Below are 27,205 nucleotides of genomic sequence, written 5' to 3'. Positions count from 1 at the left end.
AGATGTTTCACTCAAAGTCAATCTGAATAATACCTACTGTAGTGTAGCCTTTATGCAAAAACTGTGTAAAAATGTAGAAGCCTAAAAAGCTGTATATAATTACAGATGAACACCACCATATCATACAGAACATGAATTATTGGTTCACATACATACACAAAGATCACCAAAAACTAACACAAGTCACACAGCTATCTACAGCAGAACACTTACAGCTGGCCTCTTGAGTCCCACACCAAGTGTGCCACAACTACAGTGCCAGGAGGCTGACTCCTGCACAACCGGAGACAAGGCAGGTGCAGAGAAGAATAGGCCAAGTAAAAACACAAGAACTGTGATAGGAGTAGGAATAATAGCACCTATCATGATTAAACTAGAATGTAAATGAGCTTTGCATACATGCATTATTAAGACTTCAGTTCCCGCACACTTTGTAAATTGGCAATTACATCATGCAACTGAATGATAAAGCAAGGAGATGCAATCTAGTTGCTCTACAGCCTAAAATCAGAAACCTGTTGCTTCAAACAGCAGAAAAATACACAGATTTATACATTAAAAGAGAAGAACAAATCCTTGCAAGTTTCTTCCTGGAATTAACTGAGGAACAAGAGGATAGGATGCAGCCCAGAACGGGATTAGGCTGCTTTCAGAGTTACATCTATCTGTCATAATGTACAGACAGACTGGTGCAGAATTTTCACTGTTCACAAAGCGGGTGATTAGCTCATCCTGTGTTATACTCTCTGTATCTCAACATATATCCCTTCCCTGGGGAGCCTCTCTGGTGAATACAGCACCAGAGGGAGGAAAATTCCCCTTCCTGGATCTCATCTCACAACCTAGTGAGGATGGGAAGATTACTGCCAGAGTTTAGGTTAGGGTTAATGAGAAACAAAACATTCCCATTTCAGTGTAGTTAAGCAGATCGGAAGGGCTTCACTCTTGACACAGTTTGCAGTCTGAATCAAAGGAGGCATACAATTCCCAAGCGCTTCCCTAATTTTTGTTATTATGTCCTCTTGTTCTTATCTTCACAATGACCCATGCATCTGTTTATATTTGTATATTTGCTTATATTAAGAGTCATGTCCTAACACTGAAAAAGAATGAAAATATTACAACTCTCTTTGGAGTGAGTTTCTAGTATGTTTATTTAGAACCGAGTTAAAGGACAGAACATGTATACAGTATGTATGTGTATATATTTATGTGCGGACACAGGGCTGGATTCCAAGTAGTGTTCAGCCAAAGCTGGCAGATTTTCCCCATCTCCCCCTTTCTCCAGTAGCAACCTCTGAGCTTTGAAAAGGCAGTGCCAAAGGTTGGGGGATTTGCATGTATGAAGCCCATGCAACAAGTATATTTGCTCTGAAGAGAGGGAAAAGTGAGCAAAATCACCCTCTGCCTCTTCTGTCAGTTTAGCCTTAACCACTGGCAGCAAAAAAAAAAAAAAAAAAGAGGGCAGATTTCATCCACTTTCCCCTCTTCAGTGCAACCACCAGTGTTGTGTGGCTGTTCATCCACATGGATCCTCCAACTGCTGGGGAAAGGTGCCTCTACCAGTATATTACTCCAAATACTAGCATCTTCCATAGGCACTATACATATTAAGATATATCCCAGAGAGAAGTCTCACAAAAAATAATGAATTTCCAAATACATCAACTAAACACAACAGACCAAAGGTTAGAACAACAGATAAAATCAAAGTGTAGCAGCAGCAAAACCCAGTATCCACAACCAACGCCTTCCTAACTAAAATAGTCAGAACACTAGAAGAGGTAGCTAGGTGTCTTTTGAAGAAAAGAATTCCATAGTGTGGGAACAGTAGCACAGAATGCTCTGTTCTACATGCCTAATAATCTCGTATTTATTAACAAGGGCCCACAGAGCAGAGCAACAGCAGTGAATCTCAATGTTCTCTAAAACTAATGCTTTTACATGTCAACACACCTCAAAACCAAGACTGTTTCTGTACATCACACCCTGTAGGAACAGAGCTGGGATGTTGAGCAATAACAGGTACTAAACCGGATGGGTTCAGTTAACAAGAGGATTGTGGATTTCATTGTACGATATAATTCAAGCATGGAATTGCTTATGACATGATTTAGCTCAAAAACAAATCCCCCCCACCCCAATAAAAGGCCTTGCTACACCCTTGGATAGTTGGACATCCCTGTGCACTGACTGAAGTCACTAGGTATTGTTGGTATGGCTAGGAACATATGATGCTTCTGAGAAAAAGCTGAATAATGTGAACAAAATTTTAAGCAAAAACCACTCAAAACATAAACAACGAGGTGTCTTTCTTATGAAGTTGACACCTTCAATCATTTTTGTACAAAAATGTGATAATGCTACAGTCCAATTTATATATAGATCATGGATCTATGCCTTCGTCGTGCTTTGCAAATTTTTATTACAGTAACACATGTATAGTCGAATAGTGTTGCATATGAAGCTGCCTTATAGACATTTCCCAGCCCTGGTACTTGGGATGCTTTAACTGAAGACAGAACATGGGATCTTATGAATGCAAAGCAGATGTTCTACCATGGAAACCATAACCCTTCACCAATGATTAAAAAAGAGAAATATTAAAGATTCTTGCACACAAAATGGTCTAACAATATGCAAGCAACTTATCATTCAATAACTATCCTTTAGCTTTAATTCACAAAGGTCTTCTCCCATCTCCAAATGACTTAAAATCATTTACCTTGCTGAAATCAACAGTACTGTTTTCTCTGCTTCCTCCTGTTCCACTGCTTTTAATATCTCCACTTTTTCCAGTATCCAAATTACCAGGTGCTGATTGTGGGGATGCTAAGAGTCCTAGAAAGAGAATATACAAGCAGGTTCAAAATTGCATCTATGGAAAACAGAGCTACTGTATTTTCTGGCGTATAAGACTACTTTTTAACCCAGGAAAATCTTCTCAAAAGTCGGGGGTCGTCTTATACGCCGGGTGTCGTCTTATACGCCGGATGCTGAATTCCGAGCCGGACTGGAGAATCTGCCTGGGGAGCCGCCTCCGCTCTGTCCATGTCCGGCAGAGGAGGGAGGGGAGGCGAGCCCGGCGAGGGCACTCACTGCCCAGCTCGGAGTCGGAGCCAGGTGCGCCGGGGTGCACGGAGGGAAGTGCTCGGCTGTGCTCCAGCGGCAGCGCAAGGCAGGCATGCGGCTGGCTGGCCGGGGCTGGGGTGGCCACTCTCTTCTCCCGGCACAGGGTGTTTTGGCTGCCGCCTAGCACACTCAACATGCCCCCTTTCCTCCCCGGCCTCCGCTTCAGCTTCTGTCTTTATGGGCTTCCCTCCCCTCCAAACCCTCCTTTAGCCCCGCCCTCCACGGGCCGTCGGCTCAGTCCTCCCCTTGCCTTTAGCCTCACCCTTCTCGAGGGCCCTTACTCTCACCCCCGTCCCCCTCTTCTTCCCCGCCCCAGGAGGACCGGGGGTGGCCGCGGGATTGGGGCGCAGTCCCGAGGGCTGGCCCCAGGCCGCGGACTCGGGACAATCCCAAACTCTATATTTTAACTGTAAAAATGGGTGGTCGTCTTATACGCCCAGTCGTCTTGTACGCCGGAAAATACGGTAGTTACATAATGACAAAGTGGCAGCTTTCTAAAAGCGAATGTGGAAGTTAACAAAAGGTGCATTAGTATCCAAAATGCCACACAAAACAAGCTATTTTCTTCTGAAAAACAATGAATGTTTGTTAAAAGTTAAAATTAGATGTTGCCTAAATGATGGCCTTTTGCAGAAAAAGCACCAGAACAAAAATGTCAGTTACTTTTTAAAAAAACAACAACATAAGAATGTAAATCTAACCACCAATATTTTGTGAGTGGATCGTGCATCAGAGGTATTTCAAAATTTCTTTAAGTCTGAAAAACCACAGAATAAAACATACTTTAGAATATCTAGTAATAGCACCTAGCTGGTTACTAGGTTGAAGCCCAAGGATTTCATCTATTCCCCATTAGTCAGTTTTTTTAAAAAGCAACAGGACACTAGCCAGGATTCAAATAATTCATTCACACATAAATAAATAAACTATGCACACAAACAGAGCTTCCTTTGGGATTCTTTCTAGTTGTTTTGGTTCCCAAAACGGCAAGTTTCTATTCAGTTTAAAAATTAACTTTCTTCCTCAGCAGCAGGAAGTTATAAATCAGAAACTTCACAGAAAATTATCACAGTGAAAGCAGCTCCATATCTGTGCATGGATATAGTTTTTGGACTTAGCAACAGTTACCTGTCCTAAGAAACGGTTGCCACTAAGACAGTTACACTAATTTAAAAAAATAAAATAAAAAAAGATTGCTCTGGTATGAAACCTTCAAGTATGAAACAAGCCAACCATACTCTGTAACCAGAACAAGCCAGGAAGTCCTTGGGTTTGTGTACTCCTGCCCTCCTTCCTCTAGCCAAGCCTGAGGACGTCCTTGTTGAGAACAAAACAAATGGGAGACCTGCAAGGACTTCCAGGTGACATCTCATTTTCCCCTCCCGCACTATTTCATCTTTCTTTTCCCTGGCTGCCCCCATAGCCTTTCCCCTTTTCCTGCTTCCTTCTCTCCTTCCCATGCACCAGCCAACTGACCTTTACCCACTCCCATCTTTAGTTTTCCCTCCTTGGGATAAGCAGGCAGTGCTGACCAATCTTGACCCAGCTGCATGATGGGGAACCTGCAAGGATTTGCAGGGGTACCTCACTTTCCCCTTTATGCCCCTCCATATGCTATTTCCTCTGTTCCTCCTTCTGTTTGACCCAATAGCTCCACCTTTCCTTGCTTACTTCTCTCCTTTCCACCCACCAATCAGTCTATTTTTATCTGCCCCCCATCTTTAGCTATATTTATTATTTATTCACATATACCCTACCTTTCAGCCAATGGGGACCCAAAAGCAGCTTAAATCATTTACCTCTCCTCCATTTTATCCTCACAGCCACCCTGAAAGATTGATTATGCTAAGCATGTGTAACTAGCCAAGTTCCCAATGACTTTCAAATTGGGTTCTTTTACAAACTGTAGCATTTCTCACCTACAAACCAGGGTTAAACTATAGTTTAATTTAGAATCCTGGTTTGTTTGCAAAAAAGGAAGGAAGTGCAGAAGCCTAATTTCCTGGCTCATTTTTGTCAAACTATGTTTTTTTCATGGCATATGAAAACAGCGACTCTCTCTTTGTAGTAGAACCCACATGAAATCTTAAGATTCAGGATTGAGCAAGGGTTCAAACTCAAGTTTCTCACATCCAAACATGTCATCAAATGCACAAGTTATCGAAGACTAAAGAAGAATACATTGGGTCAAAGAAGATACTAGTACCTATGCTACTCCAATGTTTAGTATTCATTAAGATAGGCAAGTCATGAATTCTTCATATAAATTTGAATTTCAAAGGGAAACAGTAACTTGTCCATAAAATTTGTTTTGCATATTAAGCCCATGAAGTTATTCCCATAATGTGACATCATGTGAAATACATTATTTCAATAGCAAGCAGTAAGTTTATGCTTTCGAATTTCCTGCCATCATTAGTCTATTAGGAATGTTCATAAAGATGCTGATAGGGCTACAATGAACTCACACAAAACATTCCCACAGCCTGTCATTGCAATAACTTATGTAGAAACAGTACACATTTTTCCTTATAGGAAACACTCTCATGCATCTATAAATGAACTACCAAGTCAAACTTCCATGCTCTTTATGTAGGGTTAAAGCATTGATTTGCTGACTGTATTGGGTTCACAAACAAATTTAGTGTCTAAAGTTAATTTCAGAAGCAGTTGCAATTCTAATAAAAAAGAGAGGAAGTAAAGATTTCTTGTGGGTTCCCACTTGGGGATGGAAAATTCTCAAATTCATCTATTTCCCTTTGATTTTCAAGCAGACTTGCTGAATATTCACACTAGCTTTGCCCTCCCTGAAATCTATCATGTCTTACTAGGAACAACCACCTCAAACACAGCATGAGGAAACCATATCTAAAATCAAGGACAGCTTTGATAAAGATCACAGATCCCTCTGTATATCTAATAAACTGAACATACAGCTCCAATTCAAATTGGGTTTGATCATGAAAGGGAGAAGATATTTACTATCTCCACACACCCTTTCATTAATCAAAGGCAGATTCCCCACACAGTTATTAGCATGTTACAGGAAACAGAAATCCTTTCCCCTTTAAAACACTAAGACTGCAGGGAGCATGGTTTTGAATAACAAAACTGAGCAGAAACTGAAGTGTTAAACCTCTACTCTTCATCATGCAAGGTCCCAATTAGGCTGCACATGCAATTTACTTTTGAAAGACTGATGAACATCTGTGATCTTTGACACATTTGTTTTGGCTGCTTCCAAGAGCAATTTGGGAAAAACCAATGAGCACCACACTACATACTTGACCACACATTTTGGATCATTCTTTTTTCAAACATTCCCTCAGTAGCTTCAAGTCATAGCAGCGTTTGCTTAGATTATTTTGATCCCGTTTTTGCTACACTAACACTTTAGACCACTGTGATATCAATCAAGCCAATAGCTTAGAACTCTAATTCTTATTATACTGCTACTCAGATGCAGCCACAATATGGAGAAGTCACTAACAGGGCTGTGTGCATCCTGCAATTCCACACAGTAGCAGAAACCCTGAAAAAATTAATAGGCATAAAAAAATTCAACATCCCAAGAAGCTCAGCTTTTATTTTTAAAAGCATCTTGCCTTTGTTACTAGAAAAATGGGATTCAGAGGAGCTTATTAAAATGTTAGCCTACCTATGCCTGAGCTGCTTTTCCACAAAGAGCTTCTGTGCAGTTGGAATAAAGTTTAAATGACCAGCAGTGCCATCCTAAGCAGGTCTGTTCAGAATTCTTCTCATGTCTGTTTCATAGGACTCACTCCCAGGACAGTGTTCTTAGGATGCACAGCTAATCATCACAAGCATGGGATCAATTGCTTGGGTCCTTCTGCTAGATTTGCATGCCACAGGTAGAATTATGCAAAGGCAATACACACAAATGTTCTTAATTTATATAGATTGTAGAATTTTGCCTTTTTTAGTGCAGAATTTCATGGTATTTGAAATTCACGCCCAACTTTTAGCCTTAATACCAGCCCCCTGCCCCAGAGACCTTATAACACAGAAACCATAAGCCTGGGTTTATAGTCCAACAGGTAAAAGCCTCTTAGTTGCTATTTTAAAAACAACTACACTCGTACAAATGAAGCTTGTATGCAACATAAAACTATACTGATTGTTTCACTCTCCGCTCCTGTTTCTTTCAGAGCTATATATAGAACATGACCACAAAATTAAAGTCATATTGTTTCTCTCTCCGCTTCTGTCTCTTTCAGAGCTATATATAAAACATGACCACAAAATTAAAGTCATATTGTAATCTGGAAATTTCTCGAAAGAGATGACATCAATTGTTTTAAGAAAGGAACAGGAACATTAATAAAAATGTGTTATGTGTGATAACTGGAGTACTCTGCAAGTACTCAGGATGCTTCATCTGAGTGTGTGTGCGGAAATAATGCCAAGCTGCTGGACTCCTACTGCATTCTCTCTCTTTGCTCTGAGGTACTGCCATTTCAGGCACTTGTTACATTGACTAAATGTTGACTTTTCCTTCCATAAAATCTCTTGTGGGTACATATGATCCATAGACTTGGATTTTTTAGAAAGGTGAATTTCCGCAATACTACATCACTATTGGGGTTGCGGGCAAGCAGAAATCTGATAACCTACAACAAAAGTCAGACTGATGTCTACTGAATCTTCATTCAATCAACATGAATGCTGCACAACAGCAATAAGGATCAAGTATGTGATGAGTAAAAATAATACAACTGAAAACGATCTGAGTATAATGCACTTTTCTAGTTGCTCGGCTATATCTGCACATGCCTAACCTTCCCAGGCTGCTGAGGGCAGCTGCCACAACAACTGGTCTGGAAGTTTGAAAAGCTATATAACTCATGTAGGCTCATAAGAGCTACCATGCAGGAAGGAAGACAGGGGGGGGGGGGAAATCCTACCTGATGCTGTCTCCTCTAAGCAGCCCTGCCTCTGTAGCACAGATAAAATACTGCATTAGCTAAAAAGCTAGAAGGAATGGATTTCCCGAAGCAAGCTGGCTAAAAGAAGTCATTTTAATCCCATCCAATTCACATACATACATCTTCCGTTATTCCACAAGCCTCTTTCTTTCTTACAAGGCAGAGACTGAGCTGCACAAAAACTTTCACTTATGATGCGACAGGACGCCATCAATGATCAACACAAAGTGAGTGACTAAAAAAGTGAGCCTTGCGGCTGTTAAGTGACCATTGGAGGGTGGAGCCAACTTTCCAAGTTTCTATCAAAAGTCACCTTTTGTGCAATTATTCTTAGGTTTGCTATGATTGTGCATTGCATTCTTATAAAACGGTGTTATTTTTAAGACATAATATTTGGCCATTTACATGGTCTGTAAATTACTTCAAACAGAATTTTTCCCCTAGAGAAGCAGTTCAGGACTGCCTTAAATTAAAAAAAATACATATAGGCCTACTCTGCTCTGACCTAGAATATGAACTAAACATTAACCTTTACTTTTGTTCCCCGAAGCAGATGCCAGAATTCTGAACAGAAAAGAGATATTTATTCAAATTAAATGAGGCAGAACTGGTCAATTCTACCCTAAAGTTAGAATCTTGTTTAGGGACAGGGTTGGGAAGTAATTTCAAAGCACAGAGCATCTTCTGGTGCAAAAGTATACTTCATATACTCAGGCAAATGAGGTTTAAAAAGAAAAAGGCCACCATTTGGTATCTGAATTTCAGGTTTATAATTCGAAACTTGGTTTATTTCTTTTAGTTATGAAACAAAATGTATTATAGTCAAATCTTTTAAAATTTTTGAACATGTTAATGTTTGTGTTAATATTTCAGTGTCAACTGTCATCAGATTCAGAATACTGAATAAAGTTTTTCATGAAAATATCACATATGAAGCATGCAAACACTTGTATACAAGTTATGATTGCTCAAGCTGTGTGATAAACTTTGCAGTGCAAGTGATTCAGCTGCAGAAAGCACCACGCATGGACAGTTTGAGTTGAAATAGTTGCCTGGTGTTACGTCACTATCATCCTCTGATGTCTTCTCCTTGCTTTCCTGAGCTTCTAAATCCTCCTCAGGTGGATGAATTATTACTTTGGGGATATCATCATTAGCAGGAGACACAAGGAGATCAGGACACTGAAGCTCAATCGGCTGTACATTTGTGGGTCCCCTGTGGCCACACCTAGGACTGGAGGGTGGAGTGCATTGTGGGGTAGGTAAAGGAGTTGTGCTCCTTGAAGCTGCTGGAGTTCCAGGAAGAAGGTAATTGAGAAGAAGGGACAAGCGATTCTCTCCTCTCAGGGAAATATTTGAGGCAGAGAGACCTGCTCGTAAAGAGTGACGGGAGGCTGAAAGGCCTTCCCCTGAGACAAAACAAATGATAATGTTCAGCAGGAAGATAGAAGTTGCACATTTTATATTACATAACTCTAAAAATTTGTATTACAAACTCTATAAGGTAAGCCACACAGTCATACGTGAGATAAGCAAAATATGACAGCTTAGCAGAATTTCATTGTTCAAAAAGGTCAGCATATATTAATTGTATCTTCCACAAAATAACAGAGAAAGGAACAAAAGGATATTACTAGTGAAAGCTTAAAGTCAAGAAAGAAGAAAGCAAAACAACATGTTAAGGATCTTTAAAAGGTGATTTTGGGTTTTTTTAATGTAGAAACAACAGCATATGAAGCTCAAAGACACATAAAGAAGGGGCAAGAGAGAGGCCATCTCTGCTCTGACCTGGAATATGAACTAAACATTAACCCTTATTTTTGTTCTGCAAAGCAGATGCCAGAATTCTAAACAGAAAACTTAAATCAGGACCTTGAAACAAGGCAGGCTACATACTTACAATTAGCTCTTAGTAATACAAACCACAGTTAAGTGTTGCTTAATTCAGAATAAAGCACACCAGATCCTTAGACATAACTTTCAATTAAAACCAACCAATAAAATACGGTGTTCTAAATGTTTCTACTTTTACTAACATTTCCATATTCCACAATGTTAACAGGGTACTACTGATATTTCTTTCTCTTTTTCCTTTACATTTTGTATCTCTAAAATTTAGGGGGAGATTATAACAAACCCAGCCACTAGTGATCACAGTACATACCTGAGAAGCCAAACACAGAAGTGATGAATAGAACAAAAAACAGAAATATAACAAATCACACACTGATTACCTAAAATAACTTTAGCAGCAAGAATGACCTAAGCTTCAGAAGTTATACTAAAGTAGAGGAAATTTAGTAAATAAAAAGCATACTGTCTGGGTCGTCTATCATGATATTATACTCCTGCTACATTATAAATTGCTATAAAATAATGTGTGCCCAAACACTAATTAAACATATAGGATTCCCAATGGTGAAAAGAGAGGAGGGCCTTGGCCACTAAAACACTATGCTCTGGAATCACGGCACCTGCATGGACAAAAAACATGTGGGACTGGAACTGTAATAAGGAGAATTAGCAAAAGCTAATGGGATCCAATGCATACATTTTTATATGAGATAACGCAGAGCATAGCATTGAAAAACCAAGACAACCCTGAAATCAAAAGCAGTATAATTTTCTTCACCATATAAGTTTAGGATTGCTCCTTTAAAAATAATAATTGATACATGACATTACCAAATTTTATAATGACAGGGGAAAGATCTGGAAAACAGAGAGATTTAATAGAATATCAAAGAACATCCACAGCCTTGGTTTTACATGTACCTTTGGCTAAACCAACAAGATAACATAAAATTATGAAGCATACTGACTGGCTCCACGCTTGCAACCAAAAGGAAAACCATTGCTGCCAATAACTTTACACCCAACTTTTTATACATAAAGAATTTTTAACTTTTCCTTTGTACATGTGCTGACTTTTATCACATCTCTGTACTATATTCATTAAAGGTTAAAATAAACTGGATGCTACAACTTATCTCACCATTTCTTTCAAGCAAGAGAGGGTCAGAATGTTTCTTGCCTATATCTGCAAACGACCGCACCAGGGGGATCCGATTACTGAATTTTTTTTCATTCTGATGATGGTGCCTCTTCAGAAGAGCTTCTCTGACACCCTCCCTTGTAGATTCATCCAGCTGACCCGAAGCTATCATGTTATCCAACACCATATCTACCAAAGGCAAAGCAAAATTCAGTGAGCCATTTATAATTTTCTTAGTACTCCTATCTAAAGTTCATTTAAGACAAATTCCACCCTGACAACCATCCTGCAGACCCATCTTTGGTAAATAATGACAATGAAAAAGAACTGCTAAAATTACCCTCATCTTGAAAGGCTGGGGACGGCAATGGCAAACCACCCTGTAAACATAGTCTGCCTAGTAAACGTTGTGATGTGACATCACCCCATGGGTCAGTAATGACCTGGTGCTTGCACAGGGGACTACCTACGGTAACCTTTAAAAAGTCAAACCTATATAGATGTTTTAAAAAACCAGCACACTCTAGACGTTTGCCATGATCTTAAAATCATCATCAATTGCAATACCATAATTAAATAACACACAATGTGAATTATTCTAGGACAGTAAAAATCACAGTAAGCCTTATTCTTGACAGTCCTCTGCTGAAGTCCACAGCATCAGGCTTCAGAGTCCCAGAAGAAATACAAGTGGACAACTTGTGCTTACACCTGACTATAAACACCCAAACTGCATCAACAGAAGTATAGTGTCTAGATCACGCGAAGTGATGGTATTGCTTTACTCCGCTCTGGTTAGACCTCAACTAGAGTACTGTGTTCAGTTTTGGGCACCACAATTTAAGAAAGATGTAGACAAGCTGGAACGTGTCCAGAGGAGGGCAACAAAGATGGTGAGGGGTCTGGAGACCAAGTCCTATGAGGAAAGGTTGAAGGAGCTGGGTATGTTTAGCCTGAAGAGGAGAAGACTGAGAGGGGATATGATAACCATGTTCAAGTACTTGAAGGGCTGTCATATAGAGGAGGGTGCCGAGCTGTTTTCTGTTGCTCAAGAAGGTCGGACCAGAACCAATGGGTTGAAATTACCGTATTTTTCGCTCCATAAGACGCACTTTTTTCCTCCTCAAAAGTGAGGGGAAATGTTGGTGCATCTTATGGAGCGAATGTGCGCACAGAGCCGGCTGGGCGCGCTGGGAGGCGGCCGGGGAAAGCCGCCTCGCGCCGTTCCAGCGCGCCCAGCTGGCTCTGTGCGCCGGCTTAGCCAGCTCTGTGCGCCTGCCTGCCTCCAGCTGGGAAGCGGGGGGGGGGGAGCACAGAGCCGGCTCTGAGCGCCCGCCCGCCTCCCAGCCGGCTCTGAGCGCCCGCCCGCCTCCCAGCCGGCTCTGAGCGCCCGCCCGCCTCCCAGCCGGCTCTGAGCGCCCGCCCGCCTCCCAGCCGGCTCTGAGCGCCCGCCCGCCTCCCAGCCGGCTCTGAGCGCCCGCCCGCCTCCCAGCCGGCTCTGAGCGCCCGCCCGCCTCCCAGCCGGCTCTGAGCGCCCGCCCGCCTCCCAGCCGGCTCTGAGCGCCCGCCCGCCTCCCAGCCGGCTCTGAGCGCCCGCCCGCCTCCCAGCCGGCTCTGAGCGCCCGCCCGCCTCCAGCTGGGAAGAGGGGGGGGAGCACAGAGCCGGCTTGGTGCACCCGCCCGCCCGCCTCCCAGCCCGCTCTGAGCGCCTGCCTGCCTCCAGCTGGGAAGCGGGGGGGGGGCAGCACAGAGCCCGCTTGGCGCGCCTGCCCCCCTTCCAACCCGAGCGCCTGCCCGCCTCCCAGCCCGCTCTGAGCGCCCACCCGCCTCCCAGCCCGAGCACCCGCCCGCCTCCCAGCCTGTTCTGAGCGCCTGCCCGCCTCCCAGCTGGGAAGGAGGGGGTGCAAAGAGCCGGCTTGGCGTGCGCACCCACCTCCCAGCCCGCTCTGTGTGCCCGCCTGCCTCCCAGGGCATTCACTCCATAGGACAAGTTTTTAGAAAACAAGATTTTTTCTTGTTTTCCTCCTCTAAAAACTAGGTGCGCCTTATGGAAAGGTGCGTCCTATGGAGCGAAAAATACGGTAAATCAAAAGAGTTTCCGTCTAGACATTAAGAAGAATTTTCTAACAGTTAGAGCGGTTCCTCAGTGGAACAGGCTTCCTCGGGAGGTGGTAAGCTCTCCTTCCCTGGAGGTTTTTAAGAAGAGGTTAGATGGCCATCTGTCAGCAATGCTGATTCTGTGACCTTAGGAAGATGATGAGAGGGAGAGCATCTTGGCCATCTTCTGGTCACTAGGGTGTGGAGGGGGGAGGTAGTTGTGAATTTCCTGCATTGTGCAGGGGGGTGGACTTGATGGCCCTGGTGGTCCCTTCCAACTCTATGATTCTACGTCAGTGCTGCTGTAGTGACGGATGTTGCTGCTTTCCCCCCTGTGCCCACTATGGAAAACAGAAGAACACCACAAATGAAAACAGCCACAGCAATACAGAGAGCAATTAAAGGAGCTACACTGAGACCTCTAGCCCTGCACCCATGCTTGGATACAATCCTGGAGAACTAAGCAGTTGAAATTCTATTGACGCAAACAGGGCTTAAGCAGACAGACCAGGTATAAGATTGCAGCCTTAATTTGCCACAATGCTTTTATAGCAAATGGGGCAAAGGTACTATCTTCATTACCCAACTTATTGTACTATACGTGTATACCATATAGGAGGACATGATGATTAAATATTAGTTATTAACTGTCTTCACATCATAATTTGCATGCATTAATTTGCAGCTTTATTTTAGGATCCATATTTCTTTACAGACACATTTTCCATATTATTCAGCCATCAGATGTCTAAATATGTCAAATGTATATGAAGATATTCATGGTTTAGTTCAGATTTTAAAAGAAAAACCTACCAGTTGAGTATCACAAAAGGCAATCTAGACAGATTGGAGTTCTATAGCAATATGATCCACCTTTCTAAATCGATATAGCTATCTGCAAAAATATACATTGTTGCTTACATTTAAACCCCAAATGTAAAACTGTTACCAGCCAAACATCCAACAGTGGTTTTAGAAGGCCCTTGGCAAAATGACCTTCAGAACTCCCCTTTTGCTCACATATGCACATAGACCCTGAAGAGAGACCAGACCACAACTCCCTTGTATTCCTTTAAGTCAAAGAATGGACCAACACTATCCTAAATTTCTGAGGGACAGGACAGTGAACAGATATTTCCAAGAAGAATGCAGCTGACATATAGGTTCATTCCAGGAAAGATGGGCCCTATAGTAAGAGGGTCCCAGGTTGTGATTAAATATAAAATGTAACTGAATGCTGTTAGCTTTTGTTCTCTTTTTTACTGTAACTGTTGGAAACATGAGAAGCTACAGAAAATCATATCAAGTACAACTCTGTAGCACTTACAACCTCTAGTAATGAAAAACACCATTAAGTCACCAGGTCTCCACACCTGATAAAGCCTGCAGAATGAAAAGCTGAAGTGAGACAGAGAACAAGTTTGTCAAAGATATAAATATGAACACTTTTCTCCCTTCATCATGTTTTATTCTTATATAAAACAATGAAAAATTATTCCTAGGTTTTTAAGAATAACATTGTTTAAAAACTTAAATAAATTTTGCTGCAACCTGCAATTTCATCTAGTGTGTTGGCTCTCATGTCCAACATGACTGTCCCATTTAGAATACAGCTCCTCAGTTCAAACAGACTATGGAGAGACAGAGTAGCCACGTAGGGTTTGCTCCACCTATCACCACCATCTTCAACATCTTCTTCAAATTTCAGCCATCTGAAACAAAGACATACAATGTATACACACAGTAAATAATTTTTTCACGCTGCTGTTTATATAATCTACAGCTACTTTAATATATGCATTGATAACTATTTCTCAGAAGAATAGTTTTCTCTGTTCAGCTAGTTTCTCCCATTATTAAAAAAATAAAGGTTCTTTCAATTTTGGAATCATAACTTCATTTTCTCCTACTAGAGCTACATATAGTAAAAATCATATTATGGCTACTGGTATCATTGTCTACAGAACTACGATAAATCTGTTTAATAGCACTGAGCTACAGGGATACTAAATAGGCCTTCAACATATTCTTCAGATGTTCGCTTATCTTAGTGGATGACATGGTCAATGTATAAAAACACTGAAGTTAATATGAACTACCCAAAAATTACCTGGCAGTTTCTTTCCATTCATACTCTTCCCCTTCTCTAAAACAAAGTTCATCCATTTCTGTGAACAGATCATGGGGGATGTGTTCTTCATCATCATCCTCAGTACCCAGGATAAAGTGTACCCTCTGTGATGGTGTGTCTTGATGGAAATTCCAACATTTGAGAGATATTTGTTAATTAAAAAGTTCAAATGGTCAAACTTTCTCTCTATGCTAACAACCACAAAACCACTACTAATGTTGGAGGGCAACTCATAAGGAAAGGAAGAAATAAAATTAACATCTGATAAAGACAATGTCAGTGGTTTATTTACCCTCGGTCACCAAAAAACCTATTATATTAATTAGTTGTTGAGATATCTAATAACAGCTGGGGGGAAATCTATTTGATTTAAACATTATTCCAGATTTTTAAACATTGAACTGTTTCTTATACAGAAACACATATCTCATGTAAAACTATTTCAATCAATAGTACCCGCATGCTAAACTAGTGGTTATCAACACATGGATCAGGAGCCTAAAGTGGATTGCAAAGCCCCTAGCTGCTGGGTCATGAGCTCCACAGACCGGGCTTCTTTAATTGGCTGTGGCAGCTGCTTGGAAGGACCTTTTGCTAGCATGCATGCTCAGAGAGAAGGGTGACATACCTACTCCCTCACTTTACATGCATACTGGGAGGAGCACCAGGATGGTGAGGTTGACATCATTCAGTGGCAGAGATTCCTTTTTAATTCTCCACCATAATACACAAACTGGTACTTGGCCTGCTGCACATCACCCTGACCTTGTCATTGATGAGTTAGTAAGTCTAGCTCCTTCTCTTCCTGTCATGTCATTGTCACATGCTTTGTTTTATTTTATTCTACTTTACTTACTTAAATTTGTAATCTGTCTTTCTCACTAAGTCTCAAGGTGGATTGCACAATTACAGACAATGTGATAGGTACAATATAATACATACAACAAATAATGCAATAAAGAGTGCTTACAACTATGTCGATTTTTGTGCTGCAGCAAAGCTTCATAATATTAAACGGTTAACTGCTATGTAAAGAACATAAAGCTAAACTGAAATTTTGAATTAGTTTGCTGAAGTTGTCAATTTGGGGCATAAATGACCCCCAATGCACTTCCAGTGAAGTTTGTCTATAGATACAGGCAAAATATTCTAACGGATATTCGGGGTCAATCTGACCACCCCCTGAAGCCTGGGTATACTGTCCCACTCATTCCTTTGGGGGTTATGTGCCAATAATATAATGTTCTAATTAAAAAAAAAAGCTGTTAAGTGCTACAGGATTGCTACAAAGGTTTTGTCTGGAACAAACCGTAACCCCACTGGCAAAGCAGGGTTTTATATGTAGACTTTCAGACCTCACATCCCAATGATTCTGGGTGGGCAATGCTACATTAACCATACATAAAACACCAACAGTTCAATGAAACTCAGTCAAAAGTGTCTTGTTGACATCAGAAGCATAATTGTGTACAAATAAATTAAGGCAGATGAAGAATTACAGAGATCTCCAAAGTTTTCACCATGTGTCATGACATTTTGGTTTTTCAGAATAAAAAGAATGCAGCTTAAGTAACCTGTTGAGGCCTGTTCAGATGACATAACGGTGACAGAGGACACGCATGAAGGAAAGGGGGAAGAACGAGAAATGTGATTTCTGTAGGCCCTGCCACCAACCAATATGCATTCAGCTGAGTATCTGCAAGGGGTTTACAGACTCAGCACAATCAGGAACCTTGGAAAAATACAGCTGCCATACAAGGCAAGTGTTTCATGTGCATACATTTCTACATGGACATTCAACAAATGCATTTAGGGGTTACACACACATTCTCGCATCACAGGTAATCTGAATAGGGCTTTGGTTATCTGGTTAAACACAAAATAAAATCCTTATCATGGGGCCCCACAGCAGATATGTGTAATAAGGGCCTTGGCAATCCAGACTTGTGTGTTACCAATATATACAGTGTCCCTGAACGTAGGCAGACTGCTATGCCTGCAAATATAGGAAAATGTAACTCATCTTTCCACAAGACAAAACAGGAAATATATCTTCTAGCTGTGTCTTTACCCCATCATTTCAGTGCAGTAAGCCTATGCTTCCCAACCTTATGGGTTCTTTGGGACTCCAAAGCCTTAATAGGCAATAAATTAATTTAAGCCAGAGGATGCTATCATAGCTTAAGTAGAAAGAGGGAGACTAAAACATTCTGGTTCTTATATCAAGATTTCTAAAAATAGTTTCAAATAACTTAGACTCAAACATTTTGACAGTGGTGTTCTTTTATTTCAGACTGACTGATAACCAACCCATTAGCCAAGACCTTTCCAACAAAACTTTCCACTGTCACTGCATTCTATTTGGATAGTTCAAAGAGGGTACATAAATTTGGGCAGTATCTTTCCAAGACCATGGTCAGATCAGTAGTCAAGGATTTCACTGAACATAATCCTCCTCAACGGAAAGCAGGAAAATGAGCTTCTGTTTTAAAGACAGGTTATCAATACAGGCATAAGATAAAGCCAGTAACTTCTACAAGAGGTCCTAATACTGTATTTTTAAAATCTAAAACTTCAGCTTCCTTATTTAACTGAAATTTTTATTCTGAATTCCCAGAAGTGTTTAACCTTAGTTTTATACAGGGTAATATGACACTTCCATTACAAATCTCAAGCTCTTCCCTCCAATATAAATACACAACTTCCTCCCCCTATTAAATTTGCATTGCTCTACCTCTATACTAACTCTTTAAAGCATTTACAATATAATCTTCTGCATGTCTCCCCATAAGTAAATCCTACTCTCTTCAATGGGATTGACCAAAAGTGGGCAGAGGATTATAACCTTATTTCATGTGTACTCTTTGTTTAAAACAAAACCAAGCAGGCAGCCAAACAAACATCTGAAAAAACCCACACTCTCTTTATTAGAAGAGGGCAACCCAAGTGATTAATGTGTTGCAGCACCTTTCCTATGAGAAAAGGCAGAAGAGTCTGGGACTTTTCAGTCTAGAAAAATGACAGCTAAGGGAGGACATGATAGACATGATTCATGCATGGGGTGAAGAGGTGGTGGATAGAAAGTGCTTTTTCTCCCTCTCAGGCCCACCTAATGAAGCTGATAGGTAACAGATTCAGGATGGACTAAAGGAAACACCTCTTCATTTAATTAGCAATTAAATGAAGGAATTCATTGCCAGTAAACATAGTGATGGCCATGAGCACAGATGGCACAGATGAGCACAGAAGGGAATTAGACATATTCATGGAGGAGAGGTCCATCAGTGACTACCAGCCATGGTAACTAAAGAGAACTTCCATATTCAGATGCAGTAAGCATTTGAATACCGGTACTAGGAGGCAACATTAAAGAAGGCCTCTATGTCCTGTGTGCAGGCCCTCCAGAACAACTGGCTGGCTACTGTGTGAAACAGTATGCTGGACTAGATGGACCACTGGTTTAATCCAGCAGGGTGGTTCTTATGTTTTCAGCACAACTCCAAAAGGATTAAAGATTTCAGGCCCAGATTCAGGACCAAGACAGCTTTGGTTGCATCTGGTATGCATACGGACAGAGGTAATATTTTTGTGCTAATTTTGTTGGACCTGGCAGCAGCTTTTGATACAGTTGATCATTCTACCTTTTTGAATCGTCTGGAGAGTAATTGGTGTGTAAAAGCAACAGCTATCCAATGGTTTGGGCTTCTTTCTCATGAGAGTCAGAGAGTTATCATTAGGCAGGAAGAGACTTTCCCTCAGAGTTGACATGTGGGTTATCCCAGTGGTTGATCCTCTTGCCAATGCAGTTTGACATCTTAGCCTCAATATAATTGTCTGCACCTTTGGAGCTGATACTGATGACACTGGGTGAGCTCCTCTTTTATATCCCTAGAGGCAGTAATTATGCCAGAAGCAATGCCATCCCTTCCTGTTTTTTCATAAATATATAAAGCCATTTTATTTAGGAGGAAATTAAAATTATTGAATGAAATTTTGGCTGGTTAGGTGAGGGTTGCTGGCATGCTAAAATATTTTAGGTGGTTGTAATTGATAGACCTCAATATCTCATGAAAGAAATACGCCTCTCCTATTTTGAGTTTACAGTAAAAGCACAACTTTCTACTACATGGGGACAGGTCAGCCCAGTGGGGATCAATGAAGAATTTCCCCAGCCTACATCTCCCCCTCCCTGCTTGCCCACCACATCATTTTCAGACCATGTTTGAAACACACTAGGATCCAAAAGAAAAAGGTTTATTGGGCAAATCCTCCTTTGGCTTGATTTTCAAATGGACCCACCATTGGTCCAAGAAGGGAACTCCCTGAGCAGAGAATTTTGGAAAATATAGATGCCAAAGAAGCAAGCTTTTGTCTCCTTTTGCCAAGGCCACAGGCTGGCTGGGGCGGGGGGTGATCTGCTTTATGCGTGCAATATCTGCTTTAGTAGAAGGAAACCTAAAGGAGGGTCCAAGGGGGCATGTACAAAATGCACAGCTGAGTCAGAGGGATGTGTAACTAGCGATTAGAGTTGTAAATAGTTATTTTGCATTGGGCTGTAAAAGACTTCAATTTGTACTTTGAAGTTCTGTGAAGAAAGGCAATAAAAGTGTTTTGACTAAAAAACAACACATATTTGAGTGGGAACTAATAATAATACAGTAGATCTTATGAGGTATAATGTACTCGCTGTACATTGTACCAAACAGATCACTAACACTAGCCTTGGAAACCTAAAATATGTCCATAGAATCCCACTACATTATCAACTAAAATTCCAGTGAGAAACTATGTTAAAAAACTAATAAAAATTCTTACCATAGGATGGAGATTCTCGCCCATCTTCTCTGTCAGTTTCCTTTTCTTTTCTTCGTCTATGATGTTTATGTCCACGGTGTCTGTGACGCCGTCGGCCTTGTTTTCCAAAGGGGACGTGCACACCAATATATACAGCTCTGTGACCTACAAATAAGTTGTGCAACATATTAGGCTTTAAAAAGGAATCAAATTCTGTAAGTGAGATGGATGCCTTGGTACTTACCGTGAAGGCTCTTTCTCTTCCGAGGCGAAGGGCATCTTATGATTGGGTGTTTTCCCGCTGCTTCCAGGAGGCAGGACCAAAGGAAACTTCCTGTCTCCTTGGCGGGAAGACCGCCCACTATCCTCAGTTACTGGCTTGCCTAGCTTCTAGAGAATTGCTAAACAAACAGTGAGAGGAGTACACAGGTAAGGAAGGAAACAGGAGTGTTTAAAAAACATTGAACAGTGAACCTAAACGACCCCGGAGGGTTACATGGTAACTGGGCCGCCAACGGGCGGGCAAAAACTTGAGGACTACTGGTTCATACGCACTGGTTGAGTGCTAAGAAGTCAGGTATCGGCCGTGTGAGCCTCGTGTCTTTCCTGGTCCATTGATTAATTGAGCAAGGAGCGACCTGGTCTTCAGAAGTGTAGGAATTCCATCTGGGTGGGCCAGATGCCCTTCGCCTCGGAAGAGAAAGAGCCTTCACGGTAAGTACCAAGGCATCCTTCTCCTCCGAGGCAAGGGCATCTTATGATTGGGACCTTCTAGAGCTCCCAGAGAGGGTGGGTCAGACTTCTTCCAGCACGTGTTGAAGGACCCTACGTCCAAAAGCCGCCTGAGCAGATGACCAGGTGTTAATCCTGTAGTGCATGATGAATGTGTTAATGGTAGACCAGGTGGCCGCACGGCAAATTTCGTCAAGTGAGGCCTGTCGGCTGAACGCCGCTGAGGTTGCCGAACTGCGAAGGGAATGAGCGGTGATTCCTGTTGGAGGAGTGACCTTGGCAGCTTTGTAGGCTTCAACAATGCACCTACGCAGAGTGTAGCTTATGGAGGCGGACGACATTCTTAACCCCTTGTTGGGGTTGGAAATATTAATAAACATCGAGTCGGACTTCCTGAATTCTTCTGTCCTATCGATGTAGATGCGGATAGCCCTGCGAAGATCCAGGGTGTGCCATGATCTTTCAGCTTGACAAGAAGGTTTTGGGCAAAAGGATGGCAGAGAGATGTCTTGGGCCCTGTGGAAGGAGGAGTTTACTTTTGGAAGGAAGGCTGGATCCAGCCTTAAGACAACCTTATCTTTATGGAATGTACATAAGCCCTTGTGGATTGAAAGGGCTCTGAGCTCCGAAACTCTGCGGGCCGAGGTGATAGCCGTCAAAAATAGTACCTTCATCCGAAGGAACTGAAGGGGAACCTGCCGCAAGGGCTCGAATGGAGCTGAGGTGAGGGCCTTTAATACTAGGTTCAGCTTCCAGGTGGGGAAGCGGTGGATGGTCGTAGGACATATGTGGGTGACACCTTTTAGTAAGGCAGAGATGTCCCTGTGCTGAAAGGTAGGAACGCCCTCAACAGAAGGGATGACCGTGGAGATGGCCGCGATCTGACGCTTGAGAGTTGAGGCTGATAACTTCAGTCTTACGCCCTCCTGCAGAAACTCCAAGATTCCGATAACTCCTGGGTTTAAGGGGCTTATTTTCTTTCTCTGTCCCCATCTGACGAAGGCCTTCCAGGATGCAGTGTATATACGTCGCGTCGAAGGTTTGCGAGCTTCTAGGATGGTGCCCACCACCTCTTGTGAGTATCCACATGCTAGGAGTCTTGAGCGCTGAAGAGCCAAGCGGTCAAGCAAAACCACTGGGGCTTTGGATGCGTCAGAGGGCCCTGCTGAAGCATGGTTGGGGTGGTTGGGATCCTCCAGGGTTCGCGAATGGAGAGACTTTGGAGAGCCGCGAACCAGGGTCTGCGTGGCCAAAAGGGAGCCACTAGAAGAACCGTTGCCCTCTCCTGTCGAATCTTGCGCAGGACTCTGGGAAGAATTGGAATTAGTGGGAAGGCGAACAGCAGTCCCTGAGGCCAGGGAAGGAGAAGTGCATCCGTTCCTTCTGCTCTTGGGTGGAAGTATCTGGAAAAGAACCAAGGGGTCTTGTGGTTGAAGGCCGACGCGAAGAGATCTATTTCGGGCTGTCCGAACCTGTCTGTGATGGCTTGGAAGGTCATCTGGTCCAAGGACCACTCTCCCTCTTCCACAGCTTGTCGGCTTAGCCAATCCGCTCGGGTGTTCAGAATTCCGCTGATGTGCTCCGCCTTTAACGATTGTACATTGGCCTGTGCCCACTTGAAAATCAGGGATGCCTCCTGGTGAAGGGCCGAGGACCTGGTCCCTCCCTGCTTGTTGATATACGCCTTCGTGGTCATGTTGTCCGAGCGTACGAGGACGTGATGGTGTTGAATGTCCCTTGTGAACGCCCGCAAGGCTAGCCGAACTGCCCGAAGCTCCAGGAGGTTGATATGGAGCTTCTTTTCCTCTGCAGACCAGCGACCTTGCGCTACCTTGGAGTTGAGAGTCGCTCCCCAACCTTCCAGACTGGCGTCCGTGAAGACTTGAAGCGGATCTTCGTGGAGGTACTTCAGGGCCTTGCCCAGATTGGATGGATTGGTCCACCATTGGAGGCTGTGTTTCACTGAAAATGGCACTTGGATTAATTTGTGTGTCTTGTGGGTGATGTGACTTTGAAAAGGTCGGAGCAGCCACTGGAGGGGGCGAAGGTGAAACCTTGCCCATGGCACGATGTTTATGCATGAGACCATGTGACCCATGAGTTTTGCTAGCGCCTTCAGACTGGATCTTTTGTTCAGAATAGTGGCTCTGGCTAAGATGATTATCTTGTGGATTCTTTTCCGTGGTAGGGAAAGGCTGTTCGTGGTTGAGTTTATCTGGACTCCGAGGTGGATGATGATCTGGGAGGGTTCCAGAGAGCTTTTCTCCAAGTTGAGGATGTATCCGTGTTCCTGCAGGATCTGTGCCACTCTTGCGGTATCTGCCAGGGACTGGTACCGGGATTGCGCACATATCAGGATGTCGTCCAGATAGGGGTGGACTTGGATAGATTCCTGTCTGAGGGTTGCCATGATGGTGATGAGGATCTTGGAGAAGACTCAGGGCGCTGAGGAAAGACCAAAGGGAAGTGCCCGGAACTGATAGTGTTCCTGGGCATAGGTAAAGCGGAGGAATCGCCTGTGAATAGGATGGATAAGAACATGAAGGTAGGCTTCTTTTAGATCCAGTGCCGTCATGTAGGTACCTGGTAGGAGAGATTCCACAATGGAACGCATTGTTTCCATTCGAAAGCGCTTTTTCAGGATTCTGCGATTGACAAATTTTAAATCCAAAATTGCTCTCCAGTCCCCATTTGCTTTGGGGACTGTAAAAAAGATGGAATACACTCCCTGAAACCTTTCCTGGGTTGGAACCTTCTTTATAGCTGCCAGCTGTTGAAGATGGAGAATGGCTTGGAGCGTTCTTTGATGTTTCTGCCTTTTGGCTGGTAGTGGGGAAGAAATGAAGCGGTCTGGGGGTGGGGTAGAAAATTCCAGGAGGTAACCCCGGGAGATAATTGGCATAGTCCAGTTGTCGGGGTTCGATTGTTGCCACCTTGTTGCGAACGCTTGTAGCCTTCCTCCGATGGGGGGGGAACTGGAGTCATTGGGTGTTAGGTTTGGCAAACTTGTCGGATTTATCCAACCGGGTTTGCTGACTCTGTCTAAGGAATCTGCCGCCCTTACGAAAGGGTCGGGAGTTGGAGCTATTGTTGTTCCAAGGCGCTTTCCTGGACTCTGACCTGTATCTGAAGGGAGCTCTGGGGGAACGAAAGGACTGATATCCAGATGGGCGATTGTCCTTCCTCAACTGTTTAGGCATCACATGTCTTTTATCCCTAGTTTCTACTAGGATTTTGTCTAACTTTTCTCCAAATAACCTCCCCTCTTGGATTGGATAGGCCATTAAGGTAGACTTTGCCTTGAAATCTGCAGGCCAGGCTCTGAGCCATAGAGCTCTTCTGACTGAGGTGACCGATGCCATGGACTTGGCTGAAAAGGAAATCGCGTCTAGAGAGGCATCAGCCATTAAGGAAGTTGCCTTGAGGACTCTGTCCAGTCCTGCAACTACACGTTGGTTCTCCTGAGGGACCAGCTGGATAAGTTTCTTTATCCAGAGGTAAGATGCTCTGGCGAAGATGGAGGTAGTTGCATTTGCTTGGATGGCCAAGGCAGCGGCCTCATGGGCCTTCCTAGTCAATGATTCTGCTTTCCTATCTAGTTGGTCTTTGATGGAACCAGTGCCATCCTCAGGAACTAGGCCGGGGTTTTGAAGGTCGATAACTGGAGCCTCCACAAGGGGGACCTTGAGAAGGCTCATGGCATGAGGTGCCAGGCTGTAATTCTTTTTAACACCACTGGGGATTTGTTTCCCTGAGGTGGGGTTGTCCCATTCATCTGTGACGGCTTGCAGAAAAAATTCTGGGAATGGCACCGTGTTAGTCTGGGGTCTTTTCCTGGGAAAGCACTCCTGTACTCCCCGCTTGCGCTTTGGGGAGGGGTCCTCTGGGGCTTCCTGATCCTCAATGAGGTCCAGTGCCAGTAAGGCCTTAGCTAATAGACTCTGAAAATCATCCCCAGAAAACAGCCTTGGCTGTTGCTCATCTGGAGGAGGGATGTCTTCGTCTGAGTCATATTCGCCTTCCTCGCGTTCAACTAGGTCCAAGGACTGATCCTCTTCCGAGGAAGGGTCCTCGTCCTGAAGCACTGTGGTCTGTACCGTGGCCTTCTTGGCCGCCTTAGTGGGCCACTTAGCAGAGGTAGAGGGAGCAGGTTCCAGATCCTCTCTATCTGTGCTGGCAGAATAGGAGGAAGAAGGGTGTGGGGAAGCTTGTTGAACTACCCAGGGGAAGGGGGGGGAAGCCTCATTTGAAAGGCTTGGAAGGCTTGCCATTGCCTCTGTAGAGCTAAGTTGACCAGGTCATTAGCTTCCTTGCTGGAAAAAGACCGCCCCTCGCCCACAGTACTCAAAGGGGGGGTTGCCACCTCCCGCCTGGAGCCCTCCTACCGGTAATCCGACGTTCAAAGGCTGCACCATGGTTGCAGGCTGAGCTGGAGCCGGCTTTGACGGGGCGAGCTTGGAAGAGCCGAGCTTCGGCTTGCTGGAGCGCTTCCTTCTTTTCTGTGCGCCCGGGAGCGCCGCCGCCCTCGGTGCGGTTTTTCGCGCCTTTTTCTTTGCAGGCGCAGGCTCCCCTTCCTTGGCCGGAATTGCCGCCGCGGCTCCCTCCCTGGCCAACGATCCGCAACTGCGGTCATTGGAGGGGGCTTGGGCGGAATGGACCAGCCCGCCGGCTTGAAAATCCTCAACGGAGAGGAGATCGTCCTCCCTCTCCGTGGTAGCGTCGGCCATCTTGGGTGCCTGGCCGACTACTTCAGTCCCTCGCTAATCCGCAGTAGCGGAAAGGAGGGAAGACAAACGGGGGGGGGGAGACAAACGAGGGAAGAACAGGCACAAAGGGAAAGGAAAAGTGTTTTTTTTTTTTTTTTTAAAGGAATTAGCTAGAGCTAAGTAAGGTCGCTGCTCTCCGGAGCAAGGCAGGACTAAAACTGAGGATAGTGGGCGGTCTTCCCGCCAAGGAGACAGGAAGTTTCCTTTGGTCCTGCCTCCTGGAAGCAGCGGGAAAACACCCAATCATAAGATGCCCTTGCCTCGGAGGAGAAGATTTAAGTCACTATATACTGAAAGAAATTGCAACTTTTAAAATGTGATTACAAAAGCATATGATGATTTTCTAGGACAAAAACTCTTGCATTATTGGCTGGCCCAAAAACACCAGCAAGCTTCACAGCAGAGTGAGGGTCTGAACCTGGGTTTCCTAGATTCTCATTTAACACTCCTACCCACTATACAGTGCTGATTCTCTAGATGAACACTGAACACCCACTTGTTTCCTACATGCTGTCAATTGGATTAGATAATAAGATTAGGAGTGATGGCTTGTCATGGGAGGGGTAAAACAAGGCTTAGAGATGAAGGATGCTGAGAGGGAGACAAGAAAGGGGATAGATGAACATGTTTCTAGCATTGTAAGGTCACACACACATCAATAAGAGAACAGAATAGCAAATCGCCATGTACGAATTCACAATTTGGAACGTACAAACACAGCAGATCAAGTATGAGGCTCTGATAATATTTGAATACTTTCTTGGTTAATAGTTTTGATTAAACAAGATAGTACTGTGCAGCTTAAGAATAAAAGAATTTAGAATTTAAAAGGGTATCTTGCTAACAACAAGACTTTAACTTCAGGGCTAGCCCAATCCTGCACAGAAGAGGATTGTGGCTAAAAGGGCAACTTAAAATGTAAGAACCATAGAAGCCAAGTCATAAGTGAGCACAGGGATAGTGACTGCTTACGCTAAGTGGATATTGAGGCTCCTTAATTTGTAATTCCAATACTTTTTGGAGCATGAGTGAATTTAAAAGCAATTCAATTCATGTGAAACCAATTTTTTTTGCCATTAGAATTTTCTTGTTTTTGAATTTTGCTTTTTACACTGAAAAAGACTGCAATTTCATCCCTGCATAACAAAAAAAACCCACTCAGAGTGTACTACCTGAGGGTTAACACACATTTTCCAGCACACAGAAGGTTACTTTTTGCTCTTCTGCAACCTAAAAAACAAAGACCTTGCTGAAACTACTGGCAATGATATCAGGACCCCTCTCTCACCTGCTTATCCAGTTATACTGCCTTAAGTCAGGCTACCTCCTCCGTATTCACTCAGCAGGTGGAATATATTCCTGAAATAATACCTAATAGGCATGTCCTCTTAACTTATGACTGCATGACTAACTTAGAGAAAACCTTTGACCCTCATAACATAATTGAAGTAGAGAGGGTAAGACTTTTGCAATACTTTTAAGCTCAGAAAAAGGACACATTAAAGATATCCTTTAAAAGAGGTACAAATTATTCACACGAAGCACTATACCTCTTGATTAACATAAAAAAAATTAAACTGCTGTAACTCAACCATTTATGTCAGCGGTTTAA

General features: G+C 43.2%; 1 protein-coding gene across 1 annotated transcript in view; it reads right to left on the bottom strand.

Annotated features, from left to right (window-relative positions):
• The window catches only part of SLC4A7 (solute carrier family 4 member 7), a 98,271-nt gene that overhangs the window by 40,330 nt on the left and 30,736 nt on the right, over positions 1-27,205 (bottom strand). Inside the window, exons 3-9 of the mRNA XM_056857990.1 lie at positions 20,117-20,260; positions 15,281-15,419; positions 14,722-14,882; positions 11,074-11,262; positions 9,131-9,487; positions 2,726-2,841; positions 214-273 (exon numbers count right to left, since the gene is read on the bottom strand). Coding sequence (XP_056713968.1) covers positions 214-273; positions 2,726-2,841; positions 9,131-9,487; positions 11,074-11,262; positions 14,722-14,882; positions 15,281-15,419; positions 20,117-20,260 — 1,166 coding nt within the window. The remainder of the gene's footprint in view (positions 1-213; positions 274-2,725; positions 2,842-9,130; positions 9,488-11,073; positions 11,263-14,721; positions 14,883-15,280; positions 15,420-20,116; positions 20,261-27,205) is intronic.

This window comes from Euleptes europaea, chromosome 11, assembly GCF_029931775.1.
Source record: "Euleptes europaea isolate rEulEur1 chromosome 11, rEulEur1.hap1, whole genome shotgun sequence".
NCBI lineage: Eukaryota > Metazoa > Chordata > Lepidosauria > Squamata > Sphaerodactylidae > Euleptes > Euleptes europaea.
Note: the sequence above shows the minus strand (reverse complement) of the source record. Positions and strands in the feature narration are given on the sequence as shown.